Below are 20,543 nucleotides of genomic sequence, written 5' to 3' on the forward strand. Positions count from 1 at the left end.
ACATACATTGGGCACATGCACCGTGGCGATCTCCCTGCAGCAAGTTTGTGGACTTTACTGAGGCTTGGAAGTTGAAAAATGGTGCCAGGATTTTCAGACACTCTGTGTGCTGTTCCAGAAGAGGATCTATTGTCCTCATGTGGAGTGTGACTTGGTGGATAAGCAAGCAGAACAAACACTGTACTGTATCTCTGCACACGTAACGATAAACACACCATTGAGCCACTGGAACAGTGAAGGTTTTCCTCAACAATCAGATGTTGAAGAGAATTTTCGCATTTAGTCGCTTTGAATGGCGAATGAAGTCCAATGCACGGAAATGTCAGGCGTTGGGTCTCGGGAAGTCGAACCAGGGTTGTCTTCGGCAATCTGTCCAGAACCAGGGGGCCTCACACAGTCTTAGAATAAAGGGGAGGCCATTTAAGACTGAGGTGAGAAAAAAAACTTTTTCACCCAGTGAGTTGTGAATTTGTGGAATTCCCTGCCACGGAGGGCAGTGCAGGCCAAGTCACTGGATGGATTTAAGAGAGAGTTAGATAGAGCTCTGGGGGCTAGTGGAGTCAAGGGATATGGGGAGAAGGCAGGCACGGGTTATTGATTGGGGACGATCAGCCATGATCAAAATAAATGGCAGTGCTGACTCAAGGGGCCGAATGGCCTCCTCCTGCACCTATTGTCTATGTTTCTATCTCCCGCTGGCTTTCAGCGGGGCCTATAGTACAAGCCCATTAGTGTGGAGTTGCTGCCTCCCAGAGACCGGGATTCCATCCTGACTACGGGCGCTGTCTGTGCCCCGTGAAGGTTTTCTCCAGTTTCCTCCCAAACTCCAAATACGTTCAGGTTTTGTAGGACAATTGGCTGGGTTCAAGTCAAGTGTAACATTGTCCCTAGTGGGTGTAGGATAGTGTTACCGTGCGGGGACGGCTGGTCAGAGCGGACTCATTTGGCCGAAGGTTTCCGCGCTGTATCTCTACACTAAACTAAATTTGAAATGTAATAAATCTTTACTAACATTTACGGTCGAGACCTGAGAAAGTGCAGCACAATATTAAAGGCGATGCACAGTCGTATAAACTTCACATGAGCCATCTCCCAATCTTCCCCCGTCAGCATTCCGAGCATTCCTCTCTCTTTAAAATCCTCCGCGTTCAAATATCTTCCCAGCACCTGTCCTTATAGTCCACTCTTGCAACATCAATTAGCTTCACCTCCACAAGACTCCATCCTGATATTCAGGGGGATTCGGGGATAGTTTCTTCCTCACTGTTACCAGGCAACCATTGACAGCATGGGTGGCACGGTGGCGCAGCGGTAGAGTTGCTGCCTTACAGTAGCAATGTTACAAAATTTTGAGATTTTAAAAATCAAGTCTGCAATTTATCCCATCAGATAAAGCATAACAGTAAGTTTAATTTGACACCAAATTCACTTTCATATCTCAAGTATTAAGAAAGTTATGGCCATTTTCATACTCGGAAATTAGCATCTTGTTCCCTATTGATTTTCAATGGACATTACAAAAAAGCTGTGATCTTGGATAGTCAACAGGCCATTTCTTAAGGAAAGATTAACATTTTTAAATAGCCTAAATGTCCAAAGATTATTCACAAATAATTCACAATATAACATGATTTTTATATCTAATTTACATTAATTTATAGGCCAAATGGAAGGAATTTAGTGTTCAATTGCTGTAAATAAATGCTCATTTAAATCGGCTTTCCAGTGGGTTTCTGTGAACGCGCTGATTTAGAACGTTGACATAGCGCTGGATTAGTGCCCTCAAATGCCGAGAAAAATACTGCGGGATATAAAAAGCCCAAAATGAACTATTCGCTATAGATAACGTGATATATAGGGTTATATATATGCCCCACTTAATGTAAAAATAAGGTACATACCTTTAATTGTTTGCTTTATAAAACCCTGGGGCTGCGAGATGTTGCGGAATGAGACAGTAATTTAAAATTATCATAACTATATTATCGAGGCCTATAAAACTAATAATACCTTTTGCGACCGGGTCTTGCAGCGATTTTTCGTTAATGATTTACTAGGCTGAACATGTGCGATTAGTACAGCCTAGTAAAAATCGCGTTTTAAACCCGCCCCCTCCAAACAGCGCCAAAATCGCGCAAATGGCTGTGGGCAGATTCCCAATGGCGATTCAGGTAGGTTTTGTAACATACCTACTTACAGCGCTTGCAGTACCCAGGCTCGATCCCGGCTACGGGTGCTGTCTGTACGGAGTTTGCACGTTCTCCCCGTGACCTGCGTGGGTTTTCTCCGAGGTCTTCGGTTTCCTCCCACACTCCAAAGACGTGCGGGTTTGTAGGTAAATTGGCTTGGTTAAAGTGTAACTTGTCCCTCGTATGTGTGTAGGATAGTGTTAAAGCCCTGTCCCCACGGTACGAGTTCACTCCAAGAGTTCTCCCCGAGTTTGCCGTGATTCGAACTCGGAGATTTACGGTAATGGCCGCTCGTCGGTACTCGGGGCTCGTGGGCATTTTTCAACATGTTGAAAAATCTTCACGAGTCTTCCCGTGCTTACCTGCCGTTAGCGAGTCTTCCCGAGTTGCTGCCGTTAGCGTTACGAGCCGCTAAGAGACTTCCCCGAGCTCCGACGTACCCGCTACGTTCATTCGCCGTGCTTACCCCGAGTTTGATTATTTTAAAACTCGGGAGAGCTCTTGGAATGAACTCGCACTGTGGGACAGGGCTTTAAATGTGCAGGGATCGCTGGTCGGTGCGGACTCGGTGGGCAGAAGGGCCTGTTTTCGTGCTGTATCTCTAAACTAGAGAACAGTCCTGAGCTATCATCTACTTCATTGGAGACCCTCGTACTACCTTGAATCAGACCCTACTGCATTTCATCTTGCACCAAACAGTGTTCCCTTTATCCTGTATCTGTACACTGTGGACGGAATGATTGTAATCACGCATTGTCTTTCTGCTGACTGGTTAGCACGCAACAAAAGCTTTTCACTGTAACTCGGTACACGGGACAATAAACTGTACCAGAAATTCGTGGCTCAGTCCCAACTCAGCTGGGGTAGTTACCCACTGAGACAGGACAGATTATCACTTTAGCTGGAGTAACTCAGAACAAGGACGGGCAATGTTGCGGGTCTGGGAAATCACTGGGACTACTTTACTTTAGATCTTAGAGATACAGCATGGCAACAGGCCCTTCGGTTCACCGAGTCTATGCCAACCGTAGTCGGGATCGAACCCGGGTCTCTGGCGCTGTGAGGCAGCAACCCTACCGCTGCGCCATCGTGCCGGACCTGAGCAATCACTGAGCCCAGCACGGTGAAAGAAAAAGGGTCTCGACCCGAAACATCACCCACCCCTTCTCTCCAGAGATGCTGACCGACCCGCTGAGTTACTCCAGCTTTTAAATCTCCGCTTTAAATCGGCATCTGCAGTTATTTCCCGCCAGTCCAGGCAGGGCTGTAGGTTAACCTGGCGGGACAGGCAGAGTTGAGCTGGGTTTAGCGCTGCTTCTCTGCGCTGGCTGTGGGCCTGGGGGCACCGCGCCCATCTGACTCCCGACGTCTCTGGCCTCCCCCGGGCGTGGGGGGCACTCGGGTGGGGACGGGACAGCGCCGGAGAGCCGGGATGGATCCTGGCTGCGGATGAGGCGCAGGTCTGTGTCCAGGGCTGCTGAGAGTGTTCTGGCACGTCTCCCTCCTCCAATCGGTGCCCTCGGTCAGCAGTCCCACCCCCACTGTCTCGCGGAGAGCGGATATTAAAAATCCGGATTACAAAAAATGGGGGGGGGGGATTGTCCCCCAACTCTCAAAATAGGGGGGGGGGGGGGGGGGGGGCGTGTCCCACTTGCCCCCCCCGGGATTTCCGCCCCTGCCCCTAACTCTCAGTCTGAAGAAGGGTCTTGACCCGAAACGTCACCCATTCCTTTTCCCCAGAGATGCTGCCTGTGCCGCTGAGTTACCCCAACATTTTGTGTCCATCTTCGGTTTAAACCAGCGGCTGCAGATCCTCGCTGCACCGGCCTTCGTTTGAGTCGTGCCGCGAATATCAAGAGCCCGAGGGCTGCATCATTGCATTCACTCACCTTCTCTGCTGTTAGCGTGACCGTACTAACAACTGAGCTTAGAGACTCTGTGGCCTTCTTCACCCTCTGCTTTGGCCTCTCCCTGTCCTTCCGGCTCTGAAAAACACAAAGAGAAACAAAGTTCTTCACCAGAGTTGAAGACAGAGACGGCTGGGAATATTCGGCAGCTTCTGTGGAGAGGGAAACTGGGTCAACGTTTCATGTGCGTGACCTTTCAGGTTCTGGCTCAGAGGAAGAGGTCGGGCAGTCTAGGACTTTATTCTGTGGTGCACAGGAGTGTAGTTTAGAGGTACATTGCGGAAACAGGCCCTTCGGCCCACCGAGTCCGTGCCGACCAGCGATCCCTTATCGCACACATACTGTGGACAATTTACAATATTTACCGAAGACAATTAACCTACAAACCTGTACGTCTTTGGAGAGTGGGAGGAAACCGGAGCACCCGGAGAAAACCCACGCAGGTCACGGGGAGAACGCACAAACTCCGTACAGACAGCGCCCGTAGTCAGGATGGAACCCGGGTCTCTGGCGCTGTCATGGCCCTGTCCCACTGTACAAGTTCACCCAAGAGCTCTCCCGAGTTTTTAAAAAAATCTGACTGGTGGTAAGCACGGAGAATGAACGTAGCGGGTACGTCGGAGCTCGGGGACGTCTCTTAGCGGCTCGTAACGCTAACGGCAGGTACTCGGGAAACGCGGTGAGCTCGGGAAGATTTTTCAACATGTTGGAAAATGTCCACGAGAGCCCCGAGTACCTACGAGCGGCCATTACCGTAAATCTCCGAGTTCGAATCAGGGCAAACTCGGGAGAGCTCTTGGAATGAACTCGTACAGTGGGGACAGGGCTTAAAGCAGCAACTGTACTGCTGTGCAACCATGCTGCCACTGGGAGGCTTAGCGGTGATCTTATAGAGGTGTATCAAATCATAAGGGGAATGTATGTATAGTGGGTTTATGGAATGAGCTGTCCGAAGAGGTAGTTGAGGAAGGTACCATAACAGCATTTTAAGGACACTTGGACAGGTGCATGGAGAGGAATGGTTTAGAGGGATATGGGCCAAACGCATGCAAATGGGATTGGCGTAGATGGAGCATCTTGGTCAGCATGGAGTTATGGGCCGAAGGGACTGTTTCGCTGCTGTAGGTTTCTATCATTGCCACAGACGTCTGTGGAGGCCAAGTCAGCTGATATTTTTAAGGCAGAGATTGATAGATTCTTGATTAGTACGGGTGTCAGGGGTTATGGGGTGAAGGCAGGAGAATGGGGTTCGGAGGGATAGATCAGCCATGATTGAATGGTGGAGTAGACTTGATGGGCCGAATGGCGAATTCTGCTCATAGAAACATAGAATGATCGCTGGTCGGCATGGACTCGGTGGGCCGAAGGGCCTGTTTCCACGCTGTATCTCCAAACTGAACCTCGAGCTATAAACATAGAAACATAGAAAATAGGTGCAGGAGGAGGCCATTCGGCCCTTCGAGCCTGCACCGCCATTCATAGAAACATAGAAATTAGGTGCAGGAGTAGGCCATTCGGCCCTTCGAGCCTGCACCGCCATTCAATATGATCATGGCTGATCATCCAACTCAGTATCCCGTACCTGCCTTCTCTCCATACCCTCTGATCCCCTTAGCCACAAGGGCCACATCTAACTCCCTCTTAAATATAGCCAATGAACTGGGCTCGACTACCCTCTGTGGCAGAGAGTTCCAGAGATTCACCACTCTCTGTGTGAAAAAAGTTCTTCTCATCTCAGTTTTAAAGGATTTCCCCCTTATCCTTAAGCTGTGACCCCTTGTCCTGGATTCATTGCGATCATGTCTGATCGTCCCCAATCAATATCCCGTGCCTGCCTTCACCCCATATCTCTTGACACCACTAGCCCCTAGAGCTCTATCTAACTCGCTCTTAAATCCATCTAGTGACTTGGCCTCCACCACCCTCTGTGGCATGGAATTCCATAAATTCACAACTCTCTGGGTGAAAACGTTTTTTCTCACCTCAGTCTTAAATGACCTCCCCTTTATTCTAAGACTGCATGGCCCCTGTTCTGGACTCGCCCAACATTGGGAACATCATAAGCCTTCTCTAGGGATCCAGAACTAGCGGTCACAGTTTAAGGATAAGGAGGAAATCCTTTAGGACTGAAATGAGAAAATCATTTTTTACACAGAGAGTGGTGAATCTGTGGAAATCTCTGCCACAGAAGGTAGTTGAGGCCACAGTTCATTGGCTATATTTAAGAGGGAGTTAGATGTGATCCCTTTGTGGCCAAAGGGATCAGGGGGTATGGAGAGAAGGCAGGGATGGGATACTGAGTTGGATGATCAGCCATGATCATATTGAATGGCGGTGCAGGCTCGAAGGGCTGAATGGCCTACTCCTGCACCTATTGTCTATGTTTCTATGTTATCAGGAAGTAGAGACGTTGTTGTGCTATCCTGGCCGTCTCTTACAATACACACAATACAATTTATTTGTCACTTGAACCTCATAGAGGCTCAAATGAAATAGAAACATAGAAACATAGAAATATAGCCAATGAACTGGCCTCGACTACCCTCTGTGCCAGAGAGTTCCAGAGATTCACCACTCTCTGTGTGAAAAACTTTCATCTCATCTCGGTTTTAAAGGATTTCCCCCTTATCCTTAAGCTGTGACCCCTTGTCCTGGACTTCCCCAACATCGGGAACAATCTTCCTGTATCTAGCCTGTCCAACCCCTTAAGAATTTTGTAAGTTTCTATAAGATCCCCATGTTGTTTCTGCAGTCATACACACAACACATGAAAAAAAAAGACCCAATACACAACACAATTTACACAGACATCCATCACAGCGCATCTCCTCCTCGCTGTGATGGAAGGCAAAAAAACGTATCTCTCCCCTGCATTCCCCATTCCCCTCCCGATGTCAGAGTCAAAGCCCCCGGCGGGCGATGGCAATTGTCCCGCGGCCATTAAAGCCACGCCGGGTGATGCAAGGCCACGCTCCGGGCCTTGTTGTTGGAGCCCCCGGCGGGCACTAGCAAAGTCCCACAGCCGTTGAAGCCGCGCCGGGCAGGGGCAACAAATAGGCCCTACAAGCCAGCACCGCCATTCGATGGGATTGTGACTGTTCATCCTGAATCTGCAACGCAAAATGCCGGGATTGCAAATGGGAGCCAGGTGCAAAAACCAACCGAGGGAAAGAAGGTGTTATTTTGTCATCTGTTACTCTGCAGAGCTTTGGCACCGGATACTGAGCACAGAGGGATGGGATTGAGACTTGGTTTTGCCTTGGGAAGTGGAGGTTGGCGGGAAATCTGCCAGGATTCTTGCCGCTAGTTGTTATCCAGGGAGTCCTTCCTGGAAAGTGGCTGTGTGTGTGTGAGTATGAGTGTGTGTGTGTTTGTGTGTGTGTGTGTGTGTGTGTGCGTGCGTGCGTGCGTGCGTGCGTGCGTGCGTGTGTGTGTGTGTGTGTGTGTGTCTCGCGAGAACTACACCCAGTTTTCCCACCAAGATAAACGCAAAATGCTGGAGTAACTCAGCGGGACAGGCAGCTTCTCTGGAGGGAAGGAATGGGTCGAGACAACTCCCTGAGACTGAACTTCACCCATTCATTCCTTCTTCCCCAGAGATGTTGCCTGTCCCGCTGAGTTACTCCAGCATTTTGTGTCTATCTTCGATTTAAACCAGCATCTGCAGTTCTTTCTTACATATCCAGTTTTCCCATCTTGCCATCTGGGGTGAAATCATCTACTGACTCTCAAAATGGGATCATACTCGGCAAGTCGGCTTTCCAAGGCCAGGAGGTTGGAAAAAAGGCACAAGCAGATTCCACCCAGGCAAAGCCTTTGCAATCTCATTCCAATCTATGTTCCCGATGTTGGGGGAGTCCAGAACCAGGGGCCACAGTTTAAGTATAAGGAGTAAGCCATTTAGAACGGAGACGAGGAAACACTTTTTCTCACAGAGAGTGGTGAGTCTGTGGAATTCTCTGCCTCAGAGGGCGGTGGAGGCAGGTTCTCTGGATGCTTTCAAGAGAGAGCTAGATAGGGCTCTTAAAAATAAAGGAGTCAGGGGATATGGGGAGAAGGCAGGAACGGGGGACTGATTGGGGATGATCAGCCATGATCACATTGAATGGCGGTGCTGGCTCGAAGGGCCGAATGGCCTCTACTCCTGCACCTATTGTCTATTTTGCAATTATCTTTCATTCATTTGTTCTATATCTCTCCATATCAGCTTCTCTATATCTCTCGTTTCCCTCTCCCCAGACTCTCAGTCTGAAGAAGGGTCTCTTTAGTTTAGTTAAGTTTAATTTAGTTTAGTTTAGAGATACAGGGCGGAAACAGACCCTTCGGCCCACCGAGTCCGTTCCGACCAGCGATCCCCGCACATCTTACACTATCTTGCATCCACCAGGGACAATTTTTTACATTTACCAAGCCAGTTAACCTACAGACCTGCACGTCTTTGGAGTGTGGGAAGAAACCAAAGATCCCGGAGAAAACCCACGCAGGTCATGGCGAGAACATGCAAACTCCACACAGACAGCACCCGTAGTCGGGATCGAACCCGGGTCCCCGGCGCTGCATTCGCTGTAAGGCGGCAACTCTACCGCTGCGCCACCGTGACGGTCTCGACACGTGACGTCACCTACTCCTTCTCTCCAGAGCTGCTGCCTGTCCCGCTGAGTGACTCCAGACTTCTGCGTCTATCTTCTGTACGATACTGATTTGCTGACGTCGATATGAATGTTTATGAATCCTGCCTTCTCCCCGTAACCTTTGATGCCTTTACTAATCGAGCACCTATCAACGAACTAGCCTCCACCGCTATCTGGGGCAATTAATTCCATCGATTTACCTCTGGCTCGGTGAGATGTGCCTGGATGGATTGTGCAGAAGAATTTTGCTTTCCGTACAAGCTACAAGGGCAGCCTGCAAGTAGTGTGTGGAACTTTAGATTCTGCCCCTGAAGGTTTGAAACGCACAATGTTGCAGTCATAAGGGTGGATGTTGGCCCCTTTTTTAAAACGCGCTCAAACTGGGAATGTTGAGAGAGATGTGATAAGTTCATTGTGTGGTTGTGTTCTTAACTTAACTAAGTCCAAACAGAGTCCTAAATCAGCGTTGATTCTTTGCAGTTACTGTGGATTAGTTGTGCATGGATCTGGTTAACCAGGCACGGAGGCTAAAAGGCATCCACGATGAGCTGTAACTAACATCCCCTGAAAGGTTGCATGACTTGACTTGATAATGTCGACTGAGAGCTGTAATTAATGCCACAAAACAGGCAGATGAAGCCCAGAAGCGGCTGATGCCGACTACAAGACTGCAGCGACTTATCTCCGGAAGCTAGAACTGAACAAGACGGAGCCACAGCTCATCGAAGGAGAGCTACAGGGCAGCGTAAGGCTGGCGCCAAGACTCTGAGCCTCCCACCATAAGGCAGCCTCCGCACACCCTCCCTCCTTCAGGGCAAACAAACTCATGAGACTACGTTGACCAGTCGCAACCTGGCCACTCCCTCCTCTCCCCTCTCCCATCGGGCGAAAGGTACAGTAGTGTGAAAACGCACGCACACCTCCAGATTCAGGGAGAGTCTCTTCCCAGCTGTTATCAGGCAACTGAACCATCCTACCAACAACTAGAGAACGGACCTGAGATCCTATCCACCTCATTAGTGAACCTCGGACATTACCTTGCACTGAAGGTTACGCCCTCATCCTGTTCAAGAAGGAACTGCAGATGCTGGAAAATCGAAGGTAGACAAAAGTGCTGGAGAAACTCAGCGGGTGCAGCAGCATCTATGGAGCGAAGGAAATAGGCGACGTTTCGTGCCGAAACCCTTCTTCAGATCTCATCATGTATCTGTACACTGTGAACGGCTCGATTGTGATCGTGTATTGTCTTTCCGCTGGCTGGTTAGCACGCAACAAAAAGCTTTTCGCTGTACCTCTGTACACGAGACGGAGAACTAAACCGAACCTGGAATGGCACAGCCCAAGTATTGGGTGCCCATCTCGCAGGTGAATGGGTGGAAGCACACCACCCTCCATCCCCCATCTACTATGATATTGTCTATCTGATCCACACATCCTAGAAACATAGAAACATAGAAATTAGGTGCAGGAGTAGGCCATTCGGCCCTTCGAGCCTGCACCACCATTCAATATGATCATGGCTGATCATCCAACTCAGTATCCCGTACCTGCCTTCTCTCCATACCCCCTGATCCCCTTAGCCACAAGGGCCACATCTAACTCCCTCTTAAATATAGCCAATGAACTGTGGCCTCAACTACCCTCTGTGGCAGAGAATTCCAGAGATTCACCACTCTCTGTGTGAAAAAAGTTCTTCTCATCTCGGTTTTAAAGGATTTCCCCCTTATCCTTAAGCTGTGACCCCTTGTCCTGGACTTCCCCAACATCGGGAACAATCTTCCTGCATCTAGCCTGTCCAACCCCTTAAGAATTTTGTAAGTTTCTATAAGATCCCCTCTCAATCTTCTAAATTCTAGAGAGTATAAACCAAGTCCTGACCCACATTTGCCCCACAGTATGTGAGACCGGGTGCACTGCTAACCCAGATCAGGACCAGTCAATTAGTTGGTCTCTGTGGGTCAAACCGTTAGTTCGGTCAGTTGTTAACCTGAAAGATGGGCGGTTCAAGCCCACCCAGGGACGATTTGACATTTTGGGGTGGCAGGGTGGCGCAGCTGTAGAGGTGCTGCCCCACAGCGCCAGAGACCCGGGTTCGATCCTGACTATGGGTGCTGTCTGTACGGAGTTTGTATGTTCTCCCCGTGACCTAGTCGGTTTTCTCCCACACTCCAAAGACATGTAAGGTTGCAGGTTAATTGGCTTCTGTAAATTGCCCTCTAGTGTGTATAGCAGTGATCGCTGGCCGGTGTAGACTCGATGGGCCGAAGGGCCTGTTTCCACGCTGTATCTCCAAACTAAATAAGAATTTAATTTGTGCAGATCCTTGTGTCTCCATTATAAAGGAGTTTTTTGCGGGAACTTTGTTAAGGGGTTGGACAGGCTAGATGCAGGAAGATTGTTCCCGATGTTGGGGAAGTCCAGGACAAGGGGTCACAGCTTATGGATAAGGGGGAAATCCTTTAAAACCGAGATGAGAAGAACTTTTTTCACACAGAGAGTGGTGAATCTCTGGAACTCTCTGCCACAGAGGGTAGTTGAGGCCACACAGTTCATTGTCTATATTTAAGAGGGAGTTAGATGTGGCCCTTGTGGCTAAGGGGATCAGAGAGTATGAAGAGAAGGCAGGTACGGGATACTGAGTTGGATGATCATATTGAATGGCGGTGCAGGCTCGAAGGGCCGAATGGCCTACTCCTGCACCTATTTTCTATGTTTCTATCACTAAACTAAAGGGGTGTGGGATAAGTGGGGGACAGTGACAGGTTGAAATTCCCTCCCTAAAGCCCCTGTCCCACTGTACGAGGTAATTCACGAGCTCTCCCGAGTTTCCCCCGATTCGAACTCGGAGAATTACGGTGATAGCTGCTCGTACTTACTCGGGGCTCTCGTGGATACTCTCCGCACGGGTGAGAAAACTTCACGAGCTTACTGCGTGTACCTGCCGTTAGCGTTACGCGCCGCTAAGAGACGTATCGAGCTCCGACGTACCCGCTTACTTTTTTTTAAACTCGGGAGAGCTCTTGGGGAAACTCGCATAGTGGGACAGGGGCCTTACTCTCTCTGTCTTCCTTTAAGTTACATCTTAAGTTGCTGCGACTTTTCACCGCTTGCCTCAACATTTCTCGATCTGTCTCTAAGTGTCAGATTTTAGCTGATAGTGCAACAGAGGAATACCAGGGGAAGCGTTTATTAGGTTAGAAGGTCTCTGTCATTGCAACTTGCTGTTCAAGAGGATTTAGAAGGCAGACTAATCGCCAGAAAGCTGTCAAACAGGTTTACATCATAATGAGGTTAAATCGCAGTAGCTCTTTCACGGAATAATTCAGGCAGCTGTTCTCCATTAAGGAGTCCAACAAATTCTATTAACCCTCTGAGACCACATTGGCAACACAGTAGAGGAGGCTGGGACTCTATTACTTGGAGCGCAGGAGGATGAGGGATGATAGAGGTATGTAAAATCATGAGAGGAATAGAAACATAGAAAATAGGAGCAGGAGTAGGCCATTCGGCCCTTCGAGCCTGCACCACCACTCAATATCATCATGGCTGATCATCCAACTCAGTATCCCATACCTGCCTTCTCTCCATACCCCCTGATCCCTTTACCCACAAGGGCCACATCTAACTCCCTCTTAAATATAACCATATAACAATTACAGCACGGAAACAGGCCATCTCGGCCCTACAAGTCCATGCCGAACAACTTTTTTTCCCTTAGTCCCACCTGCCAGCACTCATACCATAACCCTCCATTCCCTTCTCATCCATATGCCTATCCAATTTATTTTTAAATGATACCAACGGACCTGCCTCCACCACTTCCACTGGAAGCTCATTCCACCAAATACAGCCAATGAACTGTGGCCTCAACTACCTTCTGTGGCAGAGAATTCCACAGATTCACCACTCTCTGTGTGAAAAATGTTTTTCTCATCTCGGTCCTAAAAGATTCCCCCCTTGTCCTTAAACTGTGACCCCTTGTTCTGGACTTCCCCAACATCGGGAACAATCTTCCTGCATCTAGCCTGTCCAACCCCTGAAGAATTTTGTAAGTTTCTATAGCATCCCCCCTCAATCTTCTAAATTCTAGTGAGTACAAGCCGAGTCTATCCAGTCTTTCTTCATATGAAAGTCCTGACATCCCAGGATGGATCGGGAAAGATGCACAAAGAGTCTCTTGCCCAGAGTAGGGGAATCAAGGACCAGAGGACGCAGGTTTAAGGTGACGGCGAAAAGATTTACTAGGAATCTGAGGGGTAACTTTTTCACACAAAGGTATGGAACGAGCTGCCAGAGGAGGTGGTTGAGGCAGGGACTATCCCTGTTAGACAGGTACATGGATAGGACAGGTTTGGAGGGATGTGGACTAAACGTGTGGAGGTGGGACTAGTGTAGCTGGGACATGTTGGCCGTTGTGGGCAAGTTGGACTGAAGGGCCTCGAGGAGCCGGAGGAAGACGTGCAAACAGCACCCTCAGTCAGGATCGAACCCGAGTCTCTGGCGCTGCAAGTCAACAACTCTACCGCTGTGCCACCGTGCAGCCCTCTTCAATGTAGAGCTGGGTCGAGGGTGGGGGAAAGAGGTGTGGGGGGAGAGAGAGAGGTTTGTTTTGGTTGAGCAGAGTGAACAGCAGCCTTGTTTACCCTCCTCAGGGGCTCCCACCACTCCCTAAAGCCGCAGTAGCTGTTTCTGTGCCTTCCTGCCCCTTGAGGGATGAACTGAGTACCACAAGGTATAGTCACACGCAGCTGTTATTTAGTTCAAGAAGGAACTGCAGATGGTGGAAAATCGAAGGTAGACAAAATTGCTGGAGAAACTCGGCCCGAAACATTGCCTATTTCCTTCAGGGTTTCTGCCCGAAACGTTGCCTATTTCCTTCGCTCCATAGATGCTGCCTTCACCCGCTAAGTTTCTCCAGCAATTTTGTCTCCCTATTATTTAGTTCAGTTCAGTGACGCAGCGCGGAGACCACCAAATCCATGCCGACCAACGCTCACCCCCGTACACCAGTTCCATGCTATCCCAGTTTCACATCCTACATCAGTCTGAAGAAGGGTCTCGACCTGAAATGTCACCCATTCCTTCTCTTCAGAGATGCTGCCTGACCCGCTGAGTTACTCCACCATTTGGTGTCTACCTTCGGTTTTAACCAGCATCTGCAGTCCTTTCTTGCACATCACGTCCCTAGACATTGGGGAGCAGTTTACAGTTAACCACCAGGGATGGCAGTGGGCGGGATGAGAAGTGTCAAGCATCAGCACTCTCTCATCGACAGCGGTCCCCATCTTTAATGCCACGTAGATGGGAATCTCACCCCAACACCTGAGCACTACGGGAGGAGCACACACAAGTGCTGTTCTGCACCTGATCCAAACAGAGTGGTTTACAGGCTTAAGAGCCTGTCCCACTAGCGTGCGACTGCGTGCGTTTGGCGCGACCAAACGGAAGTGGAGTTCACGCTAAGTACTCGCGTGGCTTCATTTGCGTCATGCTGACCAATCAGCTGGGCAGGAGGCGGGCCGACTGAATTTGGGCGTCCCACGGCGTCGGGCGGTGACGTCATCACGCCACGCGCTAGGCGTACGCCGCCAAGACGCTGCGTACGACCGCAATGTGCGTGCGTGAGGACAGGCCGTTGGCGAGCGAAGATTTCGGGACACTGTCAGATTTGCGGAGCCCCGCGCGATGTCGGGACCAGCCCCGCACAACTCCGCGCTTCTAAGTGGGACGGGCCCCGCGCGGCCTATACGGTGCCCTTACGCCTCAAGCGACCACGTTTGGTCGCGCCAAACGCATGCAAGTGGGACAGGCCCTTTACGTTCTCCCTGTGACCTGCGCGGGTTTTCTCCGAGATCTTCAGTTTCCTCCAACACTCCAAAGACGGACATGTTTGTGGGTCAATTGGCTTGTCTGGTAGTGTTGGGGTGCGGGGATCGCTGGTCGATCGAAGGGCCTGTGTCCACGCTGTAACTCTGAATTAAACTAAGCTAAAAACGATGGGTGATGTTTGGGGTCAGCACCCTTCCACAGACTTTACTGGACTCTATCTTGCAACATTATTCCCTTTATCCTGTATCTGCACACTGTGGACAGCTCGATTAGTTTAGTGTAGTTCAGAGATACAGCACGGAAACAGGCCCTTCGGCCCACCGAGTCCACACTGACCAGCGATCCCCGCACATTAACACTATCCTACACACACACACCCAAGGGACAATTTACACATACACCAAGCCAATTAACCTACATACCTGCCCAACTCTGGAGTGTGGGAGGAAACCGAAGATCACGGTCGCGGGGAGAACGTACAAACTCAGTACAGACAGCGCCCGTAGTCGGGATCGAACCCGGGACTCTGGTGCTGCAAGCGCTGTCAGGCAGCAACTCCACCGTGGCTGTCCTATAATCATGTCTGCTGCCTGGGTAGCAGGCAATGAAAAAGCTTTTCTCTGTACCCCGATACACGTAACAGTAAACCAAACACAAACAAAAGACAGCAAGTCTGATCAAGATAAACCGTGACTACTCAGTGCAACTGAATGTAAAAAAGACTCCAGATCTCCTGCCTGTGAATCATCTGTGGATTTGATTTCAAGTTTTTGCTTGCTGCCTGCCACCGATCTCTCAAAGTTCATCCAGTCATACAAACTCTGGAGAGGATTAATGCTTTACACAGAGGAGATTTATAAGTCTGATGTAAGGTGTCGGAATCAGGAAAGGAGAAACGGACTGGGATCTCTTTCCCCTCGAGGAAACGCAAGTGAGAGATGACCTCATCGAAGTCTTTCAAATTATGGGACAGAATTGTGTAGGAAGGAACTGTAGACGCTGGTTTAAACCGAAGATAGACACAAAAAGCTGGAGTAACTCAGCGGGACCGGCAGAGATGGAACGGGTGATGATTCGGGTCGAGACCCTTCTTCAGTCCCGCTGAGTTACTCCGGCTTTTTGTGTCTACCTATGAGATAGAACAGATGCAGAAAGAATTCCCATCTGGCGAAGGAGAGCATGATCATTAAATCTATGACAGACGCAGCATGGAGACAGGCCCTTCGGCCCACCGAGTCAATACCGACCATCGATCACCTGTTCACACTAGTTCTGTGATATCCCACTGGCTTCCACTCCCCACACACACTAGGGGGCAACTTACAGAGGGCCAATTGACCTACAAACCCGCACGAATTTGGGATCTGTGAGGAAACCGGAGCACCTGGAGGAAACCCACGCAGTCACAGGGAGAATGTACAAACCTTCATCCGAGCAGCATGTGTTTCTTCCGCAGGGAAGAAACACATGCTGCTCGGATGAAGGTTTGTACATTCTCCCTGTGACTGCGTGGCAACTGGCAACTGAACCATCCTATCAACATAGAAACATAGAAAATAGGTGCAGGAGTAGGCCATTCGGCCCTTCGAGCCTGCACCGCCATTCAATATAATCATGGCTGATCATCCAACTCAGTATCCCATCCCTGCCTTCTCTCCATACCCCCTGATCCCTTTAGCCACAAGGGCCACATCTAACTCCCTCTTAAATATAGCCAATGAACTGTGGCCTCAACTACCTTCTGCGGCAGAGAATTCCACAAATTCACCACTCTCTGTGTGAAAAATGTCTCGGACCTAAAAGATTTCCCCCTTGTCCTTAAGGGGCAACAACTAGAGTGGTCCTGAGCTGCCATTCATCTCATTGGAGACCCTCGGACTATCTTTAATCGGACTTTACTGGAGTTTATCTTGCAGTAAACATTATTCCCTTTATCCTGTATCTGTACACTGTGGACGGCTCGATTGTAATCATGTACAGCCTTTCTGCTGGCTGGATACCACGCTACAAAAAAACATTTCACTGTACACGTGACAATAAACTAAAACTCTGGAGCGCCCAGTTAAAAACCCCACACAGCCACAGGGAGAACGTACAAACTTCATGCATACAGCACCCGTAGTCAGGATCGAACCCAGTTCGCTGGCAGCAAGATTACAGCTGCACCACCATTCTTGAAACATAGAAACATAGAAATTAGGTGCAGGAGTAGGCCATTCGGCCCTTCGAGCCTGCACCGCCATTCAATATGATCATGGCTGATCATCCAACTCAGTATCCCGTACCTGCCTTCTCTCCATACCCCCTGATCCCCTTAGCCACAAGGGCCACATCTAACTCCCTCTTAAATATAGCCAATGAACTGGCCTCAACTACCCTCTGTGGCAGAGAGTTCCAGAGATTCACCACTCTCTGCGTGAAAAAAAGTTCTTCTCATCTCGGTTTTAAAGGATTTCCCCTTTATCCTTAAGCTGTGACCCCTTGTCCTGGACTTCCCTAACATCGGGAACAATCTTCCTGCATCTAGCCTGTCCAACCCCTTAAGAATTTTGTAAGTTTCTATAAGATCCCCTCTCAATCTCCTAAATTCTAGAGAGTATTAGAAAGTTTAGGTTCTAGAAAGATCTTAAACTGGGAAGGGAATCAGTCTGAAGAAGGGTCTCGACCCGAAACGTCACCCGTTCCTTCTCTCCAGAGATGCTGCCTGACCCGCCGAGTTACTCCAGCTTTTTGTGTCTATCTCCGATGTCAACCAGCATCTGCAGTTCCTTCCTTTCCTGGGAGGGATCAAAAAAATAAAAATCCTAGCCCAAAATTAAAAAGTCCTGTTGCTCGCAATCCTCCACTGAAACTCCTGACACGGTGCCTCAGGAAACAGACACCAGATCCACATCAGAACCTGCAGCAATTTCAGATTACTGCAGATGGGCATGCAAGGCAGATATTTTTAATATCCATCACACAGATCAAAGTGCCCACATGGGATCCCTGTCCCCACTGGCCCCTCCACTCCATCCCTTGCAAATTACACCCCCTGCCGATGTGAAATCTGCCTCCAGCCTCCGCGTCCCAGACTGGTTTCAATGAAACTCTTCCTGCTTGCAATAACAATTGAGAGGAGCAACGGTTTGGAAAGCAAGTAACAGGGCAGGCGTGCCTAAACCCTAACCGTAACCCTAACCGTCCTAAAGTAAGTCTAAACTAACATGCATGAGATACCATTCACCTTCACGACCATCAAAGACATGTGCAGGAGCAGGGAAGGGCAAGAGGATGGGGCCCACAGCAAGACTTCACCTGGGACTGGGGCTGGGAGAGGGAGGGTAGGAGATAGTGGGAGCTGGCTTTAATGCTGCACAGATAGACGGACTGCCTCGATGATAAAAGGCCTGGATGGAGTGGATAGTCATAGGGTCTTACAGTGTGGAAACAGGCCCTTCGGCCCAACATGCATCTATGGATGTCCTATCTATGGATGTGGAGAGGATGTTTCCACTAGGTGGGGGAGGGGAGAAAGAGCTACACTAGTCCCACCTGTTCACATTATAGAAACATAGAAAATATTGCAGGAGTAGAGGCCATTCGGCCCTTCGAGTCTGCACCGCCATTCAATATGATCATGGCTGATCATCCAACTCAGTATCCCTGCAAGCCTGTCCTACCCATGCATGTATGGGTGTCTTATTAATGGATGTGTAGAGGATGTTTCTGCTAGGGGGGGGGAAGAGTCTAGGACTAGAGGTCATAACCTAAGAATTAAAGGACATTCCTTTATGATGGAGATGTGGAAGAATTTCTTTAGGCAGAGGGTGGTGAATCTGTGGAATGCGAGGCCAAGTCAAATGATATTTTTCAGGCAGAGATACTTAAATTCTTGATTGGTACAGGTGTCAAGCTTGATGGGGGGGGAAGGCAGGAGAATGGGGTTGAGACGAGCCGCCGTGATTGAATGGGAGAGATGGGCCGAATGGCCTAATTCTGCTCCTATTAGATAGGGCAGGGCCAACCTCACAATAGACAGTGTGTAGGAAGGAACTGTAGATGCTGGTTTAAACCGAAGATAGACACAAATAGATGAATTCGTCCTTCAAACAGCTGCCCACGGAAACTGCAGATGTGCAAAGCCACGGACCTGATGCATGGCTGTGATTAACACACTGAACACATCCCTGTGAAATTCCACCCCCCCAGCAAATGTGCATCCTGCTAGTTCCTTCTCCGCACCATTATCTTCTCACCTCACCCACGACTGGCGACTTTCACTGCTCACCTCACTCGTTATCACCTACCCCGCAGCCTGCAACGGACCATTGTGGGCTCCACCTTTCCTATATCATATCTTTCTGCATATCTTTCATTAATTTGTTCTCTGTGTCGTCCACACCCCTTTTCCCTCTCCCCCTGACTCTCAGTCTGAAGAAGCGCCTCGACCCGAAAAGTAACATATTCGTTTTCATAGAACACATAGAAACATAGACAATAGGTGCAGGAGTAGAGGCCATTCGGCCCTTCGAGCCTGCACCGCCATTCAATGTGATCATGGCTGATCATCCAACTCAGTATCCTGTACCTGCCTTCTCTCCATACCCCCTGATCCCTTTAGCCACAAGGGCCACATCTAACTCCCTCTTAAATATAGCCAATGAACTGTGGCCTCAACTACATTCTGTGGCAGAGAATTTCATAGATTCACCACTCTCTGTGTGAAATTTTTTTTCCCCATCTCGGTCTTAAAGGATCTCCCCTTTATCCTTAAACTGTGACCCCTTGTCATGGACTTCCCCAACATCGGGAACAATCTTCCTGCATCTAGTCTGTCCAACCCCTTAAGAATGTTGTACGTTTCTATAAGATCCCCCCTCAATCTCCTAAATTCTAGCGAGTACAAGCCGAGTCTATCCAGTCTTTCTTCATATGAAAGGCCTGACATCCCAGGAATCAGTCTGGTGAACCTTCTCTGTACTCCCTCTATGGCAAGAATGCCTTTCCTCAGATTAGGAGACCAAAACTGTACGCAATACTCCAGGTGTGGTCTCACCAAGACCCTGTACAACTGCGGTAGAATCTCCCTGCTCCTATACTCAAATCCTTTTGCTATGAAAGCCAACATACCATTAGTTTTTTTCACTGCCTGCTGCACCTTTTCTCCAGAGATGCTGTCTGAAGAAGGGTTTCGGCCCGAAACGTTGCCTATTTCCTCCGCTCCATAGATGCTGCTGCACCCGCTGAGTTTCTCCAGCACTTTTGTCTACCTTCGATTTTCCAGCATCTGCAGTTCCTTCTTGAACATGCTGTCTGTCCTGCTGAGTTGCTCCAGCTTTTTGTGTCTGTCTTTGTTTTAAATTAGCATCTGCAGTTCCTTCCTACACTGTTCCCGTCCCCTTCCCCTTCCCCTCCCTCCCGCCCCCAGCATCAAAGCACGCAACTATCTTCCTGAAACGAAGCAAAACTCGGCTGTGCTGATCTTCACATTCCTGTCTAACCCGTGCAACTGAAACAGCACCGGATTGGATTCTCAAACCCTTCCCCCCCCCCACACAGCCCAGAGTAGCAACAGCAAACTCCAGTTACTGCAGCTCCCTCCCACTCCAGCTTCACCCCAAACAAGATAAACCAGACTGGCCATTAAACAGATCAGTAAGCTGCAGCTGGGAAAAGCTGTAAACATGGGCTACACACTGCAACAACTTCCCTTCCCCACACGAGCTGCTCCCCACTGTTTCCTGAATATCCACCCAGCACTGCTCCCACCCGGAAGTGACCTCCATTGTGGAGAAGGATTTGTGCACATACACACACACGCTCGCACATACATAGACCCCCACACACAGACATACATACACACACACACATACACACACACACACGCACATACACACACACACATAGACACACACACACATACATACACACACACACACACACACACACACACACACACCCACACACACACACACACGCTCACACACACACACATGCTCACACAC

The 20,543-nt window shown here is 49.3% G+C and overlaps 1 protein-coding gene across 1 annotated transcript in view; it reads right to left on the reverse strand.

Moving 5' to 3' along the window:
* LOC129710098 (protein AF-10-like) overlaps positions 1-20,543 on the reverse strand; it is a 167,456-nt gene that overhangs the window by 70,904 nt on the left and 76,009 nt on the right. Inside the window, 1 exon segment of the mRNA XM_055656816.1 lies at positions 4,079-4,174. Within this exon segment, the coding sequence (XP_055512791.1) occupies positions 4,079-4,174 (96 nt within the window).

This window comes from Leucoraja erinacea, chromosome 27 (genome assembly GCF_028641065.1).
Source record: "Leucoraja erinacea ecotype New England chromosome 27, Leri_hhj_1, whole genome shotgun sequence".
NCBI classification, from domain to species: Eukaryota; Metazoa; Chordata; class Chondrichthyes; order Rajiformes; family Rajidae; genus Leucoraja; species Leucoraja erinaceus.